At 41.8% G+C, this 24,741-nt stretch overlaps 1 protein-coding gene across 3 annotated transcripts in view; it reads right to left on the reverse strand.

Annotated features, from left to right (window-relative positions):
* TCF20 (transcription factor 20) overlaps nt 1-24,741 on the reverse strand; it is a 107,963-nt gene that overhangs the window by 15,378 nt on the left and 67,844 nt on the right. For all 3 annotated transcript variants that reach the window (XM_039491873.1, XM_039491865.1, XM_039491857.1), the window contains exon 3: nt 3,350-3,443. In XM_039491873.1, coding sequence (XP_039347807.1) covers nt 3,350-3,443 — 94 coding nt within the window. The remainder of the gene's footprint in view (nt 1-3,349; nt 3,444-24,741) is intronic.

The raw sequence follows: 24,741 nt of genomic DNA on the forward strand, positions 1-24,741 counted from the left end.
CTTTTACCATCTTATTGAAATCAGGTATCACTACAGTTATGCTGTAAATTTGGAAGATTACCTCCTTGTTAGTGTAGCATTTCAATTTGAAGACAGTGAGTGTCAATATCCTGTTTCTGTAGCATCCATGTCTAGCATGCATAAAGCAAGATGCTGAAGACAAGAGACTGCAGCAACTTCATTTTACACTTCATAGTAATACCTTTGCTTCTCCAAAAGTGGCTGAGTGTCGTTAGAGCAGTAGCCACAAGTCCAATTCTATGTCGATTTGGCTTCCCTTGTAGTCATGCCACCCCAATATTTGAAGCGTTAAACATGCTCCCTCAAATCTGGGTAGAAATTTCTTTGCCTTTCCAACGGACTTAGATTTCACCATTGTCTTTGTCCTATCTTCATACAGAAATTATTTAAGTGGCACTATTTAATTTTGATTCATATGCAAGTGGAGAGCTAGAGTTCAGCTCTCTTGCACACAAGGGTGTCTTATTTTGACAAGGATTATTTTGTATGTAAGGAGATCAAACACAAGATAGAGTTAGGATATATAAAAGCATTTGTACGTACAGGCTGGAGCAGGTTTATTAACCATGTGCCTTCCTCAACAGCCAATCAGCAACAGTGGTGCAAAACTTGGTTTATTTGGACCAGGCTAGTGATCTAGGACTAAAAATTGATCTTCAGTGTAGAAGCACAGAGCACTAACTGCTATCCTAAAGGGACATCCCCCAGCAAATTGATCCCCCGATGAACCATCAGGACCAGAAATCAAAAGAGAGTCCCCCAGCATATTAGTACAAAGTCTTATGATTGGCATTCAATTCCTGTTCTTGTTGTTTACTGAAAATGGACTCAGACACTAAAAGGAGGAAGGTAGCTGTGCTGTACTTGTTCTTCTCTGTAGTTCAAATACCAAAACTTAATCAGCTACTAAAATACTTATAAACAATGGGAAGTATTTAGTTTAAAAATCAAACATGACTGTTACCACAAATATTCCTAGAATTATTTTTTAAAAACACAAATAATGCAGAGAGGAGAGAGATCAGATGAGGAGCTGGGTGAGAAACTGGGGCTGGCTGGCAAAGAGACTGGGATTAGGAGCTAGTGGGGGCTGTGGATGATTATTGGAGACCAGAAGGGGGGAACTGAGACTGGCTAGGTGAGGAGACGAACTGGTAAAAGGAACCAGGGATGGAGAAGATACAGGACTGGGACAGGGACTAGCTGGAGAAGATGGGGCAGAAAGAATTACTTGTGGGGAAATGGGCAGAAGAATTTATGTCCGGTAAAGCACACTTGCCTACAGAGCTTGGAATGAAATCCAAGACTCCAGAGTCTCACCATTCCTCTGCTGTTATAAATATCTGTGAAACTCATTTGCAAGGTGTCTCATCCCCCTTTCATATGGGTCCGCAGAGTACGATAACCTACCACTACTCTCAGTTAAGCCATTAGCTCATGCAGGAAGTGTTTGTGTAGTGGCTCTAGATTTCAACCGTGCTAACAACATATGGGTGTCACTATGATGCCACACGATGGAATTTCTGTTTTTTCAAGATCTAGGAAGTTACACATAAAACTATGTTAAAAGAACATCAAGTATGCAAAAATTAGGAAATGACAGCAGTAAGTTTGCCAAATTTGGCCTCCTTGTGCATATGCATTATGAGACAGTCAAATTACATGATGACTTGTTTTTTCCCCCACAGGACCCATGCTCATCCAGTGCACAGCACAGACCTGCGTAATAGAGGAGATTGTTTATAGGATCCCTCCTTCATGTTGCAGAAGCTGGAAGGTGTGTAGGGAAAGAGGCAGGGAATAGAAGGAAGAAAGATGACGGACTCATAGTTAGGGCAGCATGCTGCCCTGGAGAACTGAATTTTATCCCTGCCTCTGCCACAGAATTTTCTTATGTAATGTTGGGCAAGTCACTTAACCCAGACTTTTCACACATGATCAAGTAATTGGGGGTTCCTCATTTTCCAAGTGCATAGCTTGAGATATTGGGCTCTGATTTGAAGAACAGCTGTGAAATCAAAGCTACAACTGATGTCAACGTGAGCTATTCTTTGAACAAATGAAGTGTCATATAATGCTGAGTACTCTGAAACACCATGTCCTAAGGCCTCTCAAACTGGGCAACCAAAATTAGTGGACATTTTTTACATTAATCTCTGTGAACTTCATTTAATAGTGATTTGCATTTTTCCAAGTTAAAATAACTCAGTTAAGTAACTTGTTTCTTGTAATTAGGCATATGTATCTACGGGTAAGTCTACTGGAGACCATAAGGTCTTACTCTTCTTTGTTACCATTGTTACTGTTCTAATAAATTAGCGCTTTAAAATATCTGACGAATAATTTTTGGACCATTCAAATGCCCAACCCTAATCCTGTCTTCTAAATCAGAGGTTCTCACCCTTTTTCTTTCTGAGCTCCCCCTATAACCCCCAACAAGCTATAAAAACTACACAATCCACCTGTGCCACAACAACTGTTTTTCTGCATATCCAGTAGAGTAAAAGCAAGGGCCAGTTCTAGGGAATAGCAAGCAGGGCAATTGCCCAGCAAAGTTAAGTTGCTCAGGCTTTGGCTTCAGCCTTCTGCTCTGGGCACCTAAACGCCAACCCTGCTCTCTGGTTTATTTTGGCAGAGCTCCTGAAACCTGCCCCCCCCCCCCCCGGACCACTGGTTGAGAACCGCCATTCTAAATAATCTATGTTCACACCAGACAACTGCACACACAGATAGCACTAGTACTCTGATCACTGAGCAAAAGGAGCAGCTCCTCTAAAAGCTATACCAGAAGCGAGCAATGTCAGAGCTTGGATAAGAAACTTGTGTGGGCACAAATGAGATGCTACTGGAAGTGGTGTTTATGACTCAGCAGGTGACACTTTCCATTTGGAATCTACCAGGCTAATGCCCAATTGTACTGCTAAGGAGCATGTCACTGTAGGAGGTGCCGTCTTTCAGGTGACATGAAAAATCTGAGGTTCTCATTACTGGGAGTCCTTAAACAGCCTGTACATTTTTCAGGGGGAAAGGGGGTTCATTTCCCATGTCATGGCTAAATTCCAGTTTTTTTAACTGCATTCTACAAATTTAGAATTCTTTCTGCAGTTTCAAGAAGATTCTTCTACATTTCTCAATCCAGCTTGTTCCAAAGTGCTGCCATGCTTTTTTTTTTTAGCATCAGCTGCCATGCACCATCCCATTACATTACTGTATTCCCTTGGTGGGTTAAGAGATTCAGAGTATAGCAGTTTGTAAAGTGCTCTGGAATACTTTGGGGGCAATATGTGTCCTATAAGTGTAAGATATTATTAATCTTATTTGTTCTTACCTGCATCAATGGCACACGGGTAATGGTATCGGAAGGAGCAACCTTTGTTGTAGCAGCCTAAGGTGGCTCCTGGCTCCTGGCAGTGGGAACATTTCTGAAAGGGATAGAAAGATAGAAATATTAGCAAATAGGTGAGCCCTCTATCGCCTCCCTCCATACACCTTTTCCTGGTATTTCCACCACACAAACTTCAGCAATTTCAGGCACTACTTTCTCAAAATTTATCGAGAGCCACCAGGTCCCAAAGATCACTTTTTAGATTACCAGTACATTCCCTTCAAACATCAAATAATGGGTCCCACCATCCAGCAGATAAAACGATAGGTTTTTCAAACATACTTTTGCACAGCAGCGGCAACTGGACTTAATGTACTGTTAAATAGTAGACAACTCTACCAGCTGCCGGATGAACAGAACTATCAACATTCCTTGCACCTACTAGGCCTCCATTGTCCAGTCTCTTGGCAGATGTTTCAGAACACAATGATGACCTCGGTATTGGAATTGCAGTATGAAGACTTGAATATGTCTATAGCAACTTTTAAATGAGACTTAGCAGAACAGAGAATGGATATGGGGCCCTAGTTGGTATAAAAATCACTATCCTTCATTACCACTGACATGTCAATCCAAGAGGACTGAGGCCAACCTGAGCATTTTGTCACACAAGATAAAGACGAGGTGTACCTGGTGCTAAGGGGAAAACCCATCAATGTCACAAGAATGGCATGTCTCCAAAATAAAGGTCTTCAGTGCTAGAAAGATGTTGGTACTAGGGCTGTCGATTAATTGTCATTAACTCGCAAGATTAACTCAAAAAATCTAATTGTGATAAAAAAATCACAATTAATGGCAGTTTTAATCACACTGTTAAACAGAATACCAATTGAAATTTATTAAATATTTTTGGATGTTTTTCTATATTTTCAAATATATTGATTTCAATTACAACAGAATAAGAAGTGTACATTGCTCTCTTTATATTATTTTTATTAAAACTATCTGCACTGTAAAAATGATAAATAAAAACATAAGAACGGCCGTACCGGGTCAGACCAAAGGTCCATCTAGCCCGGTATCTGTCTACCGACAGTGGCCAATGCCAGGTGCCCCAGAGGGAGTGAACCTAACAGGCAATGATCAAGTGATCTCTCTCCTGCCATCCATCTCCATCCTCTGACGAACAGAGGCTAGGGACACCATTCTTACCCATCATGGCTAATAGCCATTTATGGACTTAGCCACCATGAATTTATCCAGTCCCCTTTTTAAACAATGTTATAGTCCTAGCCTTCACAACCTCCTCAGGTAAGGAGTTCCACACAAGTTGACTGTGCACTGTGTGAAGAAGAACTTCCTTTTATTTGTTTTAAACCTGCTGCCTATTAATTTCATTTGGTGACTCCTAGTTCTTGTATTATGGGAATAAGTAAATAACTTTTCCTTATCCACTTTCTCAACATCACTTATGATTTTATATACCTCTATCATATCCCCCCTTAGTCTTCTCTTTTCCACGCTGAAGAGTCCTAGCCTCTTTAATCTTTCCAATATTTTTCAATTCAGCTCATACAAGTACTGTAGTGAATCTCTTTATAATGAAAGTGCAACTTAAAAAAGTAGATTTTTTTTGTTACATAACTGCACTCAAAAACACAACAATGCAAAACTTTAGAGTCTACAAGTCCATTCAGTCCTACTTCTTGTTCAGCCAATCGCTAGGGCAAACAAGTTTGTTTACATTTACAGGAGATAATGCTGCCCACTTCATTGTTTTGGTTTCTAATGCAGTTATTTATTTATTTTTTAAATAATTCTACATTTGTAAGTTCAACTTTCATGATAAAGAGATTGCACTACAGTACTTGTATTAGATGAACTGAAAATTAAGATTTCTTTTGTTTTTTACAGTGCAAATATTTATAATAAAAATAAATATAAAGTGAGCATTGTACACTTTGTATTCTGTGTTGTAATTGAAATCAATATATTTGAAAATGTAGAAAACATCCAAAAATATTGAAATAAATGGTATTCTATTATTAACAGTGCGATTAATCGTGCAATTATTTTTTTTAATCGCTTGACAGCCCTAATTGGTACATTTATTTTCAGTGAGAGAGAACTTATCTGATGACCATTTTTAATTTCCATTACTTATTCCTAATATCTCAACTTGTGCATATATTTAATAATTTTATCAGATGGGTGTGAATGCAACAGAGTGAGAGCTATTCACTGACTTACTGCAGCCTTAATGGCTTTAGAGAATTAGGCCTACAGTGTATTTCATTCAGAGAGCAACTTTATAAGTAAAGTACGTGTTTTTCAAAAAGCATAAACGAACGAAAGCTTTTGAAGAAAGCTTGTTTCTGACAGGCTGAAGTTTCCCTTCTTTATAAAAGGACCTGTCATGTGGCTAGCACAGATTCCATTTAAGGTTATGAGCGCCACAACAAAAAATCCACCCCAATACCTACAAGAACACTCTGGTTATAAAACATAAACCTATAAGAAACACAGCAAATTCAGTTTTGGAGATAAAATGTGGCAAAAAAGCATTAAAAAAAATAAGTGCTTGAACAATTGGTCAGAATCACCTGAAATGTGGACCATAACAAAGATGTCTTTTGAACGCAGATTATACATATATACAGATCTAAAACTGGTCTTTTATTACCAAGCAAGTCGCAGATCTGATCCACGGAGTTCTTGTCTGTATAGTAAGTAGGGGGTTATAGTATAACACCCTTTTTAAAAAATCAGGGAAAAAATTGACAAAAGGCATTCACTGCTCTCCCCACCATGCCATGCAGACAGTGAAGAATATAGTTTAACATGTAAATGACTGAGTATGAAAGCAAAATCAGCTTCCTCCAACCATATGCCAGGTGCCTCTTTGATTCAAAGCAGATGTAATAAATAGGAAAGTCTGAGATGCCAGTTCTCATGACTTGTACAAATCCAGTCTTCTCACAGTTATGCCAATGTACCTGATCTGCAGTATCCTTTACTAAATCAACTCCTGGGTGTCTTTTAAGCAGCAACCCTCAACCATGAAAAACTAGTACAATATTTATGACATAAGGAAGTGTCCTTGAGGTCCAGGATTAAAAAAACCAACTAACTTATTTTTATTTGTCAGAATATGACCCCTGGTTTCCAAAGGTAAAACTTCTAGGACTTTAATTCTATACCAAACTGCTTGGACCTCCAGGCAAGTTTTGTAATTCACTTACTCATGGGACGATAACCAGCCTCAACATGTAGCAAATGGCTTTTCCTGGCAAACTATCAAGTCCTGTCTGTAAAGTCAGCCACACACAGGAGAATCTTAGGTACTGTACTCCTGGGGGAATTCTGCACCACTGTGCATGCACAGAATTCATGTCTAGTGCATAATTTTTTTTCTCCTCCACAGAAAATACATTCTGCTGGAGAGGTACTGCAGTTACCCCTTTTGCCCACCAAAGGCTGCTGTAGCGCCAGAACAGAGAGCAGCCACTCCCAGGCGGGAGCAGCCCTAGGGAAAAGAAGAGGCTACATTCCTCACAGTGCTCTGCCCATAGGGCCAGATCAGAGGGCACGGGAGGAGGGAGGGGAGGAGAAGAGGACACGAGACAGTATGGGGCACATTGAATGCTGGGGAGGGGGTCACAGACTGGGGCTCTGAAGGGCTAGTGGGGGAGGAGGACATACTGGGGTGCGGGCTGAATGGGAGTGGGGGTGCAGGAGCCCATGAGCACAGGGGCAGATGTGCCTGACTGAATGAGAAAGGCTAGGGGTCAGCCAGGGTCTGCATGGAGGAGGCTCCCTAACAATCCCCCACCCCAAAAAAACAACTGTTCCATACTTCTTCCACCCACACCAACAAACCTCCAAATTCACACCCAGGCTTCTTCCCAGCAATTACCTGCCTCTCCCTCAGCTCCTCCATTACCCTTGATCCCCCAAGCCTTTGACCTGCTTCTGAGGGGCACAGGAAATATGTTTCTGGATTGCAGTTTAAATGAATTATTACTCAAAGTTCTGTATTAATATGGCTAGTAAGGAATCTATTTGTCAAAAAACATTTCCTGAATCTTTGTCTGTATTAAGTATCAGAGGGGTAGCCGTGTTAGTCTGGATCTGTAAAAGCAGCAAAGAGTCCTTTGGCACCTTATAGACTAACAGACGTATTGGAGCATGAGCTTTCGTGCATGAACACCCACTTTGTCATACATCCAACAAAGTGGGTATTCACCCACGAAAGCTCATGCTCCAATACGGCTTTTGTCTGTATAGTTATAGACATACTTGCTGACAGGTATTTTGTAATAAATTACCAACATAATTTAAACTGGAGTAAGTATACTGTGTTATTTTGACAAATAAAATATGCAGAATTTTAAAATATTGTGTCCAGAATTTTTAATTTTTTGGTGCACAATTCCCTGAGGAGTACTGACACCAGTCCTAGTTTCACTCATGGCAGTTATGCTCAAAAGGCCTCCTCAGGAGTCCTGAATCACACAGCTCTCTACCACCCCCTGCACCAACCCCCTCCATTCTCACTTTTAGACCTGGCCAACCAAAGCTAATGATTCTAACAGGGCATGGTCCAAGTCAGCGATTCTTCTTGAATGGAACTCTGAATGCCCAGTGTCATTCCTTTGAGGCACATGCCCTTCCACCTTTGCCTGCTCCTTTGAAGTGCCATAGCCCTGCAGCAATAAAAGAGGACATTCCCACATGTATTCTTCCCCATAATGATCTTTCTTGTACAGAGCACAATCAATAAGAGCAGAGGAGATGGAGCAGCAGAGAATGAGCTGAAGTTGTGGAAAGATATCTTCAAACTAAACGGAATATTTTGAAGAGTGTATTTTGCGATTTAACTGCAGACAAAAAAGTAACTTCAAAACACCATAAAACAGTATGTTGCATTTTTCAAAACACTCCTTTATAATTTTATAGCAATCCTCCCTATATAGCTTCAGCCCAGTCTATCCTGCTCTTCTGAGAGTGCTGCAGCATCACAGAAGCACAGAGCATTTTGAAGCATGTGTCTTTCCCCATAACGTTCAACATGCCCATTTTTTTGTTCATTTACATGACCAGCCCTGCTCAGAATGGGTCAGGAACTTTTTCACACTATGGTTCTGTTAGTGATGGATAAATAGAGGTAAGAAATTTCAATAAAGTGAGACGGCCAAAGTGCAGGAATCGGCCCTTTATCTCCCTTCTATGCCTGACCAACTGGATTATTACGAAGGTTGCCGGCAACAACCCGCACAACAGCAATTCCCTATTGGACTGCAATTCCATTGACTGCTCAAGGCAGAGATCATCTACTGCTCACTCTCCTGCTGCTGAACAAGTCTCCACTCTGGCAGATGCTGCTGCTTTTCACAACTCACTGACAGTCTAACGCCATTTCCTCTATCTCCTGGGACCCACAACCATCTGCTTCTTTCAAGGGAGGGTGAAGGAACCACATACACACACCAAACTACTCTCCATTTCTTTCCAGTTCCCTATCCTTCATACATTAGAAAGAGATTAAATACAGCTGATTACCTGTAAATTTATACAGACATAAAATAACTCATAAATCTCTATCTATTAGGGAGATTCTTATATCACATACACATGGTATCAGAGTACCTCTAGATGATTCCAACCCTAATAATCTATGATCTATGATTCTAAACATACGTTAAGTGAATAGAGACGGCTAGATGGTTTCAGCCTAATTCTGCAGAGACATTATTTCAAATTAAAAAGCCCCACAAACCATGACAGGCAACCTCTTGGAGAAACGCAGAGCTGAAAGAACAGTGGGTTCTGCAGGTCAGAACTGAGGCGCACTGAAAGATGCACGTCTGTACAGCTCCTGCTTGCACTATGTCTGACTATTGCCAGTATTAACACCCTCATTTTCAGAAGCACATAAAATGTGCATTTTACCTTTAAAAAATACTAAAAACAAAATATAAACAAATACTGGAACTTGCACAGGCAGATATGTGAATTGTGCCTAACTGCCACAAACTAAGCTCTTCGGTTTCTGTTCAAGTTTTCACTCAAACCCCATCCCGCAAACAGTCACCAGGACATTGAAAGCCGCTAGCAAGCTACTACTAAGGAATTATGCTATCCTTAGCCAGAGAGAGAGAACACAGGCTCTCGAGGGAAGATAAATTCCTATTGCTCAGTAGGCAGTCTGCTTAACCTCCGCTGCTCTGAAAAACTGAAGACCAGCACTTGGACAAGGCTCCCAGGGAGAAGGGCTGATGAATGGTAATCACTGCCAAGCATCTAGCCAACTCTTGGCTCAAATACAAAGCAGCAATGATTGGTTAACAGCCCCCTCCCTCACAATCCAGCTAGAATCACAAAACAGTACGTCTCACCTGGAGTAGGTTGAAGGGAGGGTAGAGTTAGATCTGGGAAAGACACCCCCCACCCCCAATCTCTGGAACTAAATTATCAAAGCTATAACAAATATTAAAGCCACACACATGATCTCTTCCTTACCATGCTATTAACAGCTCTCAACTCTTTCTAGCTCCAGCTCAGTCTTCACCTGACAATGTGAAGTAACACACAATCTAGAAGTGCGAACAACAGGGTGACAAATATAGTAGCAGTTCTCAACCAGGGGTATGCATACCTCTGGGGGTACGCAGAGGTCTTCCACGGGGTACATCAACTCATCTAGATATATAGCCTGTTGTAAAACTAGGCAAATACATAATAGCATTTGCAAAGTCAGTACCAACTAAAATTTCATACAGACAAAGCAAGAAAGTAAGCAATTTTTCAGTAATAGTATGCTGCAACACTTCTGACACTTTTTATGTCTGAGTTCGTAAGCAACTAGTTTTTGAGTGAGGTGAAAACTTAAGGTACTCAAGACAAATCAGACCCATGGGTACAGTATTGTGGAAAGTTTGAGACCCATTGTACTGTAGAATCACCAGAGTTCTGCTCTGTTTCATTCAATGTTTCAAATTAGGAACTACCTGATACTATATTTTTCCCTGCAATTTAGGTTCCCCTCCACTATTAAGTGAAGTGGCTTTGACTGTAGTAGAAGGGGTTACGCCTGCATGCACACATACACGCACTTCCCCTTCCATCTTATTTGTCAGAAATACCTTGTCATACAGGTTACAAAACAAAAAGATCCTGTCCTGGGACTTCTAGCCCCCTTCCGCTTCCTAACCAGGTGCAATATTTTTGTCTTCTGAAATGACCCAGGCTGCCAGAGAAGAGGATCAGGCCAAAAGCTGCTTCCCTTTGGCTCCATGCTAGTAGGCAAAATGCTGAGCTGACAACTTAGCATAAGATCACTGGGGCCCCCCACTATTTGTGTTATCTGAAAGTTAAACTAGCCCTGGTTTACTAGACGGTTTACTAGACTCCCATGGTGAGTGGAAATTTGGAACAGAAAAATGACCCAACAAAGGGTAGTAGAGGAGAAAGAAGCCTTGCTGGAGCTACTGCTCCTTTCTCTAGTGTGGAGATGGGAGCTGGCTATAGCCTTATTTGTTTGTTTAATTTTAAATTCCTAGGAAGGAGGTGAGAAAAATTAAGGAACTGAGCCCACAGTGTGGAGGGGAATCAAAGAGTGATTGTTTTGATTCTGCCTTACAAGCTGGTGCTTCTCAGATGATTTCTCATCTACACTTTCCACCAGCAGCTGGGGATCAGCTACAGAAGTAGTTTCAAGCAGGCACCTCCATTGATCTTTGCTTTTTACAGTTTTTACCCTGAACATGCTTTCCTCTCAGCCGATTGGCTGCTTGCTCCTGGCCCCGCCCTCAGACTCTTAGCCTCACTCCAGATGCCCTCCATGCCCCTCTCCAAATAACTTCCCTCCCTGCTATCACCAAAATTTAGTCCCCTCACTATTCTCTCCCCACTTCCTTTGTTTTTCCTTTTAGGTATCCCTTCATTTTCCCCTACTCTCCCACCACTGTCATAATACAAAAAACTCATGGCACTAACATGATGAAATGAAACCTTCAATAGGGGCTTTTCTTTTCCATAAATGAATTCTTGGCTTTGAAAACAGTCTTTATTATTGCAGAAAGTTAAAGATACCTTAGCCCAGGAAAGAAACAGTTACTGCAAATCAGCTTAGGAAACAGATTCCTACTAACATTGTAACCATTGGACTTCACTCCCGTGCAAGGCACCGAACATTACTGTTGCTTTTCAGCCTCAAATTCCTCCCTCAAGGCATCCCTAATCCTTGCAGCCCTGTGCTGGGCCTCTCTAGTAGCCCTGCTCTCTGGCTGTGCAAATTCAGCATCCAGGTGTTGAACCTCGGAGGTCCATTCCTGACTGAATCTTTCACCCTTCCCTTTGCAAATATTATGGAGGGTACAGCACGCGGATATAACCGCGAGGATGCTGCTTTCCCCCCAAGTCCAGCTTCCCATACAGAGATCTCCAGCGACCCTTTAAACGGCCAAAAGCACACTCCACAGTCATTCGGCACCGGCTCAGCCTATAGTTGAACCATTCCTTGCTGCTGTCAAGGCTCCCTGTGTACGGTTTCATAAGCTACGGCATTAACGGGTAAGCGGGGTCTCCGAGGATCACAATGGGCATTTCGACGTCCCCTAATGTGATCTTCTGCTCTGGGAAAAAAGTCCTGGCCTGCATCTTCCTGAACAGGCCAGTGTTCTGAAAGATGCGTGCGTCATGCACCTTTCTGGGCCAGCCTGAGTTAATGTCAATGAAACGCCCACAGTGAGCCACAAGTGCCTGGAGAACCATAGAGAAATACCCCTTCCGATTAATGTACTTGGAGGCTAGGTGGGGTGGTGCCAGAATAGAAATATGGGTCCCATCTATCGCCCGTCCACAGTTAGGGAAACCCATTCGTGCAAAGCCATCCACAATGTCCTGCACGTTCCCCAGAGTCACGGTTCTTCTTAGCAGGATGCGATTAATGGCCCTGCAAACTTGCATCAACACGATTCCAACGGTCGACTTTCCCACTCCAAACTGGTTCGCGACCGATCGGTAGCTGTCTGGAGTTGCCAGCTTCCAGACTGCAATAGCCACCCGCTTCTCCACTGGCAGGGCAGCTCTCAATCTCGTGTCCTTGCGCTGCAGGATGGGGGTGAGCTCAGCACACAGTCCCATAAAAGTGGCTTTTCTCATCCGAAAGTTCTGCAGCCACTGCTCATCATCCCAGACTTCCATGATGATGTGATCCCACCACTCAGTGCTTGTTTCCTGAGCCCCAAAGCGGCGTTCCACGGTACTGAGTGTGTCTGTGAATGCCACAAGCAATTTCGTATCGTACGCGTCATGCGACTCGCTATCGTCGGACTCCTCACTGTCACTTTGAATCTTAAGGAGTAGCTCAACTGCCAAACGTGATGTGCTAGCGAGACTCATCAGCATATTCCTCAGCAGTTCAGGCTCCATTTCCCGCAGACCGAAACGGAACATAGAATCGTGCTGCACAGAAACCGTTGAAAGATGCAAGATGGTGCCAAACGTGGACCGAAAAACAGGGATTGCTGGGATGTGAAGCAATGCATCATGGGGCATTGGGACAGGAAGCAGAATGACCCGCACCCTCCACCCCCTTCCCACAACCCACGGTGCCAGAATGGGAAGAGGTGCTCTGTGGGATAGCTGCCCATAATGCACCACTCCCAACACCGCTGCAAATGCTGCAAATGTGGCCACACTGCAGCGCTGGTAGCTGTCAGTGTGGCCACACTGCAGCGCTTTTCCTACACAGCTGTATGAAGCCAGCTTTAACTCCCAGCGCTGTACAGCTGCAAGTGTAGCCAAACCCTAGGTGTGATGTATCCCTTTACTCTACCCTCTGTCTTGTCTTTTTAGACTGTAAGCTACTGAGGACAGAGGCTGTATCTTATCTATGTTTGCACAGTGCCTAAAACACTGAGGCATCTAAGTTCAACTGAAATACATATAAGTATTATGATTTATTAGAATTATAATAAAATAATAATCATGGGGGGAGGTCTTCTTTTGGTTGCTTCTAGTTAGTCAGTAGGCAGACTGGCTAGAGTCATCCTCTCTCCAGCTACCCTCTGTGAAGGTGGAATGACAACAGAAGTAGCAGCAGAGTGGATGAAGCAGACTATGAAGAGAGGCTTGATCACAGCAGCTGAGAAGGAAAACTGAGCAAACAACTGCTGCCCCATGAAGAGGTGAAGAGCTATTGTTAGAGATATTGGGGGAATGGAGGTGGAATGATTTTGGGAGGTCACTGTTAAGAGGTATTGAGTGGGAGCGCGGGGAGGGATGAGAAAGATTTTGGAAGGGCCTTGTTTTTAGAAGATGGGAACTGTAAGCCAGTATTTTCACCTGGGCTAAAGCAGAATCAGAGAGTAACTCTGAATTGAAGAAATTAAGGACTGATTTAGTTTCCAAGATTTCAGCAATTAAAAAAAGATAGTCACTGCTTTGGCGGATAGAGCTACTGTGCTGTAAACTGGAATGGGAGAAAACAGCAGATAGAATCACAGTTGCAGTGCTGCATGAGGCTGCTCGAGCAGAAAGACAGCTGCAGCTCAAAATGGATGATATGGAAAAGAAAAAGAAGAACTATTAGAATTAAAGAGGTGCTTGAAAAAGCTGAAATGGAAATTCTATTCAATACGTACAAATGTTGATTAAGGACATATTAAATTTGAGCTCTCTGGAAGAGGGGAAAATAGACAATGCATACAGGGGCTTTATCCCCGCTCCCCACTGCCATTACGGTCAGTAACAGACTCAGAAACTTGATTGTTAAATTCACCATACAACCAACAAAAGAATTTGATTATGAAAAAGGTTAGGAAACATCTAAATCAGTGTTTCTCAAATGCAGCCACTAGTGTATTTTTGTGTGTCCACAACAGCCTCCTGGGCAGAGAGGGGTGGGTAGGAGATAAAGCAGTAGCCCCTCCCTGAAGCACCCAGCTGTTGACTCTAGATGCGCCACCTTGGTGTTTGCTGGTGCCATCAGCAAGGGTCAGCACCCAGTACCGCACAGCCTCCTGGGGGGTCTCTGGGCAGCACCTCTGGAGACATGTGGGGCATAATGCTGAAGGAACTTTGAACTCAGCAGGCAGCTTGTAAGTTCCTGACTCACCTTCTGTGGGCAGAGGGGCTCGGGCTTCAGCCCTGGGGCCAGCATTAAAGAAAATGGCACCTTGGGCAAATTTGTATTTTGGCACCCCGGCCCCCTCTGCCTCCCCCCGCCAAGCTTCATTCTGCAGCCTTGCACTCCAGGCACACCTTGCTCCTGGCCTCTTGACCACAGCGACTCCCAACAACAGCGTCCTGGGCAGTAACCCATATTGTCCACCTGTAAGGCTGGCCCAGGTTAAATCCCCCTCGACCTGCTCCCCAAATATAGAAGTCAAACTATACCTATTGTGATGGAGCAAGGCCGGATGGCTACAGGAAAGTACTGAGGAGCAGGTATGTTAGCTCCAGGCTAAGCAAATCCCTACTACCATGGGAACCAAAATGGCAGTTGCTCCAGGCTAATCAAGGCACCTGGGGCCAATTAAGAACTTTCTAGAAGGCACAGGAGAGAGCTACATTGATTGGAGCACCTGCAGCCAATCAGGACAGGCTAATCAAGGCACCTGGTATAAAAAGGGAGCTCACTCCAGTCTAGGGAGGAGGAGCCAGAGGAAAGAAGTGCGTGTGAGGAGCTGGGAGCAAGAGGCACAAGGAGCTGAGACTGAGAGGGTGTGCTGCTGGAGGATTGAGGAATTATCATACAATCAAGCATTATCAGACACCAGGAGGAAGGACCTGTGGTGAGGATAAAGAAGGTGTTTGGAGGAGGCCATGGGGAAGTAGCCCAGGGAATTGTAGCTGTCATGCAGCTGTTATAAGAGGCACTATAGACAGCTGCATTCCACAGGGCCCTGGGCTGGAACCCGGAGTAGAGGGTGGGCCCAGGTTCCCCCCAAACCTCCCAACTCCTGATCAGACACAGGAGGAGTTGATCCAGACTGTGGGTTCCACCAGAGGGGAAGATCACTGAGGTGAGCAAATCCGCCAAGAAGCGCAGGACCCACCAAGGTAGAAGAGGGACTTTGTCACACTATGCATCAAAGCATCCCAAAAATCGCTGAGATATTAAGTTTTAAAGTTGCCTTGTAAATGCCATAAATCATAATGCGCACTCATTCCCTTCTAAATATTACTACAGCGCAGGAAGAGCTAAACTACATAGGTGTAGTTTTCTTTCAAGTCACAAAGCGTATTCACTGGCTAACCACTATGCTTACATCTCATGCTTCTGTAGCGCCATGAGCAACTACTGGCCAGCATCATTGGCATGATCACTATGTGGTGTCTGGATAAATTGAGTTTGTTCTTAGCAGAAGGCGAAAGTTAAAAACGCGAATGGATATCAGAAAGTTTTTTTTTTAAAAATCAGTGCCAAAAAGTGACCCCAAATAACATAAGAACATAAGAAAGGCCGTACCGGGTCAGACCAAAGGTCCATCTAGCCCAGTATCTCTCTCGACCGAGGTGCATGGCCAGGTGCCCTGAGGAGAGAGACTACAGGGCAATGAATGATCTCTCTCTCTCCATCCATCATCATCCTCATCTCAGACACAGAGGCTAGGGACACCATTCCACCCATCTGGCATATATGGTTATGGACTTTTAGCCACCATTATCCATGATTTCCTTTTCCACATATTGTTATAGTCCTAGTCCTAGCCTCTCTCCAGGTTCAGGTCCACAAGTTTGTTCCAAAGCTTGATGAAGAAGAAAGAAGAACTTTTTTTTATTTTTTTTGCTACTATTTTTTTTTTTTGGTTTTGTAGACCCTTGTATTATTTATGGAATAAATAATTAAATAACTTTTTTTTTTCCACTTTTCATTTCTTTATATCATCTTTATATTTATATACCCCCCTTCTTTTCCCTTTTTTCTCTTTTTAGAGTCCTGCCTTTTTTCTCTCTCTTTCTACTCCCTCTCCCTCAATAATTTTTTTTTTTCTTTTCTTTCTTTTTTTTAGAATTTCTATTTTCTTTTTAATGTGATACAGAGATGGCTCTGGAGAAGCCACCTGCAGAACACGGAAAGAAGAAAAACAAACATTTCAGGACAAGTGGAAAAGGCAGTTTCTGAAGCCATCCAATTCTATTTCCAAGCAGGTTGCTGTGTGTGCTGTTTTGTAAGAAATAAATTTATCAAATTAAAATTTACTCAATGCAATGTCACTATAGCACTCATGCAGGGGTTTGTTGAACAGAGTTACCACAGTGAATTTCAGAGGCGCAAGCTGTTACCTGATGCAAAAACCGAGCTCAGAAGACAACAGCAATGGCTCAGAGTTTTGTTTTTTTTTTTAAAGCGGATCAGATACAGATGGTTACTTTTAAACTCGCACTACCTTTAGGGAAAACAAGGAAAGCATTTAGCAACAGAGAACTTTGTGAAGAAAATTGTTTTGGCCACGTAAGCAGAAGATACACTTTTCAGAGAGATACCACTGAGAAACAACACGTTACAGAGGAGCAAAAAAGATCAGGCAAATTTTCTACAAAATGAAATAGCTGAAAAAATTGCAGCTTTCTACAACCTGTGCTTGGATGAGAGCCTTGATGTCCCAAGGGAATCATATTTATTCTCTTTTTTGACTGATGGCCATTGGTTTTTGGAAGGTGTTTTATGTCAGATGAGCCTCAGTGCTAGGCATTCAGGCAAGAATGGAGGAGTGCCACATTAGCTTTTTGACAACCTGCGTGGCTTGACAGCTGATGAGGCAGCAACTATGCAAAATGCACAAGTAGGGGTGCTGAACTGCTACCAAGAAAAATGCACACAAACTTTTTTTGTTTCACTGGTTTGCCCACCAAGAAGTACTCGTCAGAAAGGCTTCAATGGAAAGTATGGATGAGGTTGACTCTGTGGAGAAAAACTGCATCAATGTGCTCAACACCAGCAGCATCAATAAAGGGAGATTCGCATCTCTGTGCAAAATGAGCTGTGAGACACACAAGGTGCTGCTGAATTACAACCCGGTCCCGTGGCTTCGTTTTAATTAGTGTACAAAGCCCATTTGAGCTCCGGAAAGAGCTTGTTGAGGTTTTGAACAGTTTTGCCAGAATTGTCCAAAAAGCTACAATATCCAGAAGTACATGGCTGTTTGCTCTTTTTGATAAGAGTTTTTACCAAAGTTTGCTTCCTTGAATCTGGAACTTCAGAAACCTCAGCTAACGATATCTGACAGCACTGAAGTAAATAATACAATAAAACAGAATGACAATCACTGACATTGTCCAGCACCTAGAAGAGGAAAAAGACTTCAGTTTTTTAAGTGCTTAATCAGTTTCTCAGCATCAAGATGAGAATGTGCAGTGGAAGGTCAGCGTAGCTATAATCAAATAACTAGGTATTCTTTCGGAGGATCTTGAAAAATCATTTCAGTGATGGAAACTTTTACTGTCAGTATCCCTTCATGACTGAACCATTCAACAATTCTGGTTCAGGTTTTTTTGGCTGCCAACAAACTAACTGGATTGCGAGACAGACTAGTTTCCTTTGACTTTTTGGATTTAAGCAATCTCAAGTACCTCATGCTGCAAGTGCACAATGATGCAAGAGTGAAAACATATTTCAGTCAGCCCAATGTTACAGTACAGGACTTCTGGAGTAATGAGTAGCTGCTTGAGGACACCTACAAGCCCCTAGCTAAAGTTGCTTTTCTTTTCTTGTCCGTTTCCTACTACTGTGCTGTGTGACAGGGCATTCAGTGCACTGCATTTTCTGAAGAACAAATACCAAAACCACCAGTCACGAATGCTAACCTGGAAGCTTCCCTTCCAGTTTCACAGGAGACACATGACCTTGCAGACTTTCCATTCAAAGAGCTCCTGAACTTCTGCACGTAGTTTGATCTACACAATGGATGTGTTAAAACTCAGAACTTTAATTTCATTATCACAATATATTAATAAAGTATAGTATAACAGGATTATGTTTGTTACTATTACCATTATTACTGGATTAGATTGATTTTTTGTCTGTTTCTGAAAGAATTTTTGGACATATTTGCAGATGTGTTTTTCATTATTATTTGGACTTTTATGTAAAAACATTTTTAAGTTTACTTCAGAACTGCTGTACAACCATCTTTTACCAAAAAAAGCAAAAGAAACAATAAAAAATACAAGAATATGAAAAGCACATTATTTGTGTTTCTACTGTGTTTACGTTCAGTGAAGAAGAGACCAGGGGTTGGCAACCTTTCAGGAGTGGTGTGCCGAGTTTTCATTTCTTCACTCTAATTTAAGGTTTTGCATGCCAGTAGTACATTTTAACATTTTTAGAAGGCCTCTTTCTATAAGTCTATAATATATAACGAAACTATTGTTGTATGTAAAGCAAATAAGGTTTTTAAAATGTTTAAGACGCTTCATTTAAAATTTAATTAAAATGCAGTGCCCCCTGGACCGGTGGCCAGGACCTGGGCAGTGTGCGTGCCAATGAAAATCAGCTCCTATGCCACCTTCGGCACGCGTGCCATAGATTGCCTACCCCGGAATAGACACAGCTGTATATTATGATCTAGTCTGAAAAAAAGAAGATAGCTGACCAAAACTGCAAAAGTAAAGAGAAGGGCCAAAATTCACTACAGGTGAGAATTTCCATTTAAACTCACATTCATCTTCCATGATCAGGCTTATTACTAAGATACTCCAAAGGTGAGGAACTATATTCCAGACTCCTGGTATAGAGAGCAAAGGCTCTAACATGCATGAATACTCTCCAGAGGTAGAACTGATGAAAAGTGGTAGTAAAGTCATGGCAGATGGTGAAACCCAAGAAAAAGATGGTAGAAAAGAAAAGGAGGATAGGAAGGGAAATGATGGGGTAGGCAGGGAATTGCAGTAGAGGTAGGTGAATTGGTAAAAAAAAAAAAAGAAGAAGAAGAAGTTACTGAAGTTTACAAACAGAAATTATGTCATAAGATGATACACAATTGTGGGAACACCACACTCGATAAGAGAGACCATTTGCCTCATAAGGATTCATACGAGTAATTGACCTTTTCACAGACCATCTTTGGGAATCAGATTAGTAAAAAGTATTTGGTGACTATCTATTTGAGATGAGACATAGCCAGATCCAGGTAACATGGCAATGTTTATGTTCCAAAAAACAAAACAAAGAACAGCCCACACAATTTTAAAGTTTCTGAATAAGCCAAATAAGAATCAATAGCTCTGCCTTTTAAGGTTATGTCTTTGATTGTCAAAGTACTGAACATGTCATCAAAAAGAAAATCTCTGGCAGAAAAACAAAAGCAATCCAGCACACAATTCAAAGATATTACTTAAAGAAATTAATTTTTAGGAGGAGCAACAGAATTGGTTTCAGCACTTATTTTTTGCTTCAAAACAAGTAAATGCATAATATTTGCTAAACCTGAAGCTTTTCAACTGAAAAAGTGATGATTTATCTTAATAATCCAATGCCTGTAAACAACAGTGAGTTTACTGTATGCTCCCCGCAAAAAAGCCATTTTCCTTTTGATAATGGATTTTTAAAAATACAGTGAAACCCCACTATAACGCAATGTTTGGGGTTCAAAAAATTACATCGCAATAAATGCGGGGTCGCGGTATAGCGGGGTTTCAATCCGGTCAGTTTAAGTCAGTGGTCCCCAACGCGGTGCACTGATGTGTGCCACCTAGTGCCTAGTGCCCAGCAGGGGAGAGAAGCCGCGGCCCTGCGCCTGGCAGGACAGAGAACTCTAGGGCTGCGGGCGCCGGTGCTCTCTGTCCCCAGCAGGTGTGGGGCCGCGGCTTCTCTCCGGCTTCAAGAGGAGCCGCGGCCCCACGCCTGCCGGGAACAGAGAACTCCAGGGCTGTGGGCACCGGTGCTCTCTGTCCCCAGCAGGCACGACGCTGAGGCTTCTCTCCCCTGCTGGGCACTAGGCGGGGGCACATCAATGTCCCGGCAGGCGTCATGGCGTTGGGGACCACTGGTATTAGGCCTTAAAGGGGAGCCAACTTATGATCGCGTGATATGCGATTTCGCGTTATGGCGGGGCGCGTTACTGCGAGGTTTGACTGTACTTGAATACTTTGGAGTGGGAAAATTACACATGGAAGAGACTTCAAATTGTATACCAAATCTTATTGGGAAAGAAAACAGACAAGGAAAAAGATTTGGCGCTAACCTATTATAATTATCAAACTCTCTCAGATTGTTGGAGAGACTTGCACTCAGGGTAATGAGATTATTTACTTTATTTATACTCATTTACATATTAGAACAAAGCAAATGTTAATTTCTAAATTCTTATTAAAGTAGGCAAAATATACAAGAATTGACACTATTTTACATGGCCAGAATCAGGATGGATAATCTATTTTTTAAAAATAAACGATTTTTTAAAATTTAAATCAGATTTTAAAAAAATAATTAAATACACATTTCTTTTAAAATTGTTTAAAAATAGATTTGAAATTATGGCAACCCATTTAAGGCCTAAATTTACTATAATCTATTAAAATAATTAAATAAAATATGCTGCAAAGAACCCACCGTCTATTTTAAAGATATTAAAGGACGCCACTTTTTAAAATCATATACAGAATCAGGGGAAAAACATCTTTAAATTTTTAGGTCAATTCAAGCTTTATAAAATGTTACAATGTCATACATTGCATTAAGTAAATATCTATATTATCATCAGCCATTACAATAAAGCAAATGCTGGTATTTACATTTGTCCAAATGTCAGTACTTTCAGTTTCTGCTGTGCAAAAAAAGCTTCTGCCTTAGTTACTTATGGTTTCAGTTTAGCTACCAGCTGCAAAGAATAGCTTCATCATTTGAACTAGTTCACACAAAGTTGAGAAACTGAATGGGAGTTAAAAAGGCAGGGGAATTTGTTTTTTTCTTCCAACCTACGAGTAAAAGCCAGATGGAAGATCTATTAATCTGAGAATTTTAAGGCAGTAGGGCCAGATTTTGAGAGGTGTTTAGATGCCGAAAGGTACCTAACGGGATTTTCAAAAGCACCCAACTCTCATTGGTTTTACTCCCATTCATTTAAATGGGATTTTGAAAATCCCAATAGGCACCTTTAGGCATCTAAATATCTTTGAAAATCTGGCCCATGGTGACCAAGAACAACCTGTCAATTCACTAACTATAGTTAATACTTCCTTAGTTTTAAATGCAGAATATGTTTTGATAAACTTTTTTTTTCCTTACGTATCTAGCACATTTTATGGTAGGCTTCTTTTTTTCTTTTTTAAACCAAAGAAATGTTAAATGCTTTATATGTACAATTTTAATTCGAATTCCAATTTCCATTCAAATGCAGCTTGACACAAATCCTGAGTAAAAAACACCCACCATCTAATAAATAAGAAATGTGTCACTCACCATTTTCTAGTATAAAAAAATGTAAAAGTTAAGACTGAATAAAGGAGCTTAAGCTACATAATTGCTTAAATAAACGTGCATGTAGCATATCCTCCTGGTTAAAGTGTGCACCAAATTTAGTAAAGACTACATTTTGTTGTAAATCAACAAATGGTTGATTAATGGTTAATGATTTCATGGTTATATGAACGAATGAGAATTAACCTTGCTTTAGGAAAAGAACTAAAAAGTACAAATGCAAAACAAAGATTAAAAACCATTATTTAAATTGGTTATTTAAAACCAGCTGTAGCGGGGCGGTTACCCCGCTCCAGCTTTGAAGGGGTTAAAGGTAGGCTGATTGGGGAAACAGCCACAGCTGGTGCCATGCCCCAATCCGGCCACTCAAGCAGCTCAAGCAGCCTCTCTCTAGCAGTGGAGAGAGGAGGACTTGGCTGCCTGGGAGCTGAGCAGGGTGCTTGAGGTAGAGCAGGGCTGGGTGAAAGGGAAAGCAGCGGGGCAGCTCCAGCCTGGCAATTCCCCAAGCTGCAGGCCTGGCTAAAGGCCTAAAGCAGGTACTGGGGTTGCAGAAGTGCAACCCAGGGTTAGGCAAAGGCAGCAGGTCCAAACCCCCTTGCCGATTATGAGCGGCCACGACAGACTGCAGTTGCCCCAGTGAGTGGGGGCTAGATGACAACTGGCAGTAGCCACTGAGGCAAGGTGGGGTAGAGGGTTGGGGGTTCCCCTGGGAGGGGAGACCCAGAGACTGCAGGGGTACTGTGGTGGTCAGAACCCTGACGAAAGGGGCACCGGGGTCCAGGAGGGACACAGGGGCCAATGACAGGCGAGCCACCAGAGGGTGCTCCGGAGCTAGAGAGCTAATTCCCAAGACGACCAGCAGGAGGTGCCGCGCCAGTGAGTCATTGCCCCGCCACATCACCCTAGTCAGAATATGCTCCACTGGAAGTAATATTTAGTATTTTAGATGGGCCCAAAAGGTAGCCTTACTGGTAAATGAATTATTTGCTTCTCCAGGACAAGTATCAAGTTGCAGTAATTAAAGCAGTCAAGTTCAATACATTCAAATAAAAAACGATAAATGATAATAAAAGGAGAGGTCTCCTATAGAAGGCAAGTAAAGCAGTAGTGAGTGGTAAGCAGACAAGTATAACTTCAGAATTTCAAAAGAGAAAGCATAAGAAAAATTAAAAGAAAATTGCACTCAAAAGATAGATCAACAATTAAACATTATAAGGAGAAAAGTGAATGCGTTGATTACCAACATCACTGAAGAAGCCCTCAGGTATACAAAAGTATGAAAAAGGAAATATATGTGGTAAGTTGTTGGCTCAGAAGTTTAAACAGATTCAAGAGGAACACATTCTACCATTTAAAAATAATCAGCAAAAGTTACACATCATAATGAAGTATGTGCTTCTCGCATCAACTGTACATTTCAGATATTCCAGGCTCCACAGTTATAAAAAAAATCTAAGAAGTAGTAGACTTGTCAAGAGACATGAGACTGAGAAAGAAACTCTAGATGAAGTAGTAGTTTTACAGGCAATAGCAAGTAAGAATGTGGCAAAACTCCAGGGGCCTGACTGCTTTCCAGCTGAATATTACACAATATTTAAGGAGGTATTAGTAGATTCTTTGATGGATAGGCCTCCATCTATCAAGTGAGGTACAGTTTTGGTTCTCCCTGAAGCTGGAAAAAAAACATTACCTTATGTAGATCTTATAGATTCATATAATTGCTGAATGATAGCAAAAATATTAGCTACCCATTTGGAATCCATGCTACCAGTTTATATAAATTCATATCAAACTAGATTTATTAAGGATGGAAAAATGTCTGATAATATTCATAGAGTACTTGGAATAATTCATAGGACCAGTCAGATAAAAAAGGGATGAGAGTCTTTTGTTTTCACTCAATGCAGAGAAGGCTTTGTTTAGAACAGATGGGGATTTTTTATTTAAAGTTTTGTCATACAATGACACTGGGCCACCCCTCTCCTGAAGTGAATTACTGCTTTTTATACCAGCCTAAAACCATCTTTGGCCTGGTCTACACTGGGGGGGAGGGGGGAAATGACCCAAGATACGCAACTTCAGCTACGAGAATAGCGTAGGTGAAGTTGATGTATCTTAGGTCGACTTACCTCATGGCGCAGGGTCGACTGCTGCCACTCCCCCATTGACTCTGCTTCCACCTCTCGCCGTGGTGGAGTACAGGAGTCAATGGCAGAGCGATCAGGGATTGATTTATCAAGTCTACACTAGATGCGATAAATTGATCCCCGATAGATCGATCACTACCCACCGATCCAGCGGGTAGCGTAGACATACCCTTTGAGAGTCAGTGGTTAAGTCTCCCCTGTTAGAGAGTAATACAGGTGAACCAGACACGTATGTCCACTTCACTTTTTGCATTAGCCTTGGAGCCATTTACATAGAACATAAAGGTTACTTACTGATAACTACTGCTCTTCAATGGTTGCCTCTGTGGATTCCCACTTGGAGGACTGGCAGCCCTGGTGATGTCTTGTTTCAGAAGCCCTCAAGTGGCAATGCACAGAGGCCTTCACAGAATGAGGAATAACTACATTTAATAATGGAAATAAAGCTTGCTGGAACATATTACAAGGTATCAAGTATATAAAGCTATACTTTTTTTAAATCTAACCAAAGCATTTACCTAAAATTATCATCTACAGGAATTTCTGATTTTCTGGAGAAAAAATGGTTGTAAAGTAAATTATGCAAAACCTGAAATGCTAGCCATAAATATAGAGAGACAGAGTCTTCCCTCCAGAAATATTTTAGATATAAATGGACAACAAATTCTACAGAGGTACCTGGGAACTCAAATTTCAAATAACCTAGAAGACGCATACAATTTAAGATGTCAAGCCAATTAAATAAAAGGGTTTGTTTGTTGGGGAAGAATGCAATCTTATGCATCAGAGAGAATAGAGTCAAAATGAGCATTTTACCT

Source organism: Mauremys reevesii, linkage group 1 (assembly GCF_016161935.1).
Source record: "Mauremys reevesii isolate NIE-2019 linkage group 1, ASM1616193v1, whole genome shotgun sequence".
Lineage (NCBI taxonomy): Eukaryota > Metazoa > Chordata > Testudines > Geoemydidae > Mauremys > Mauremys reevesii.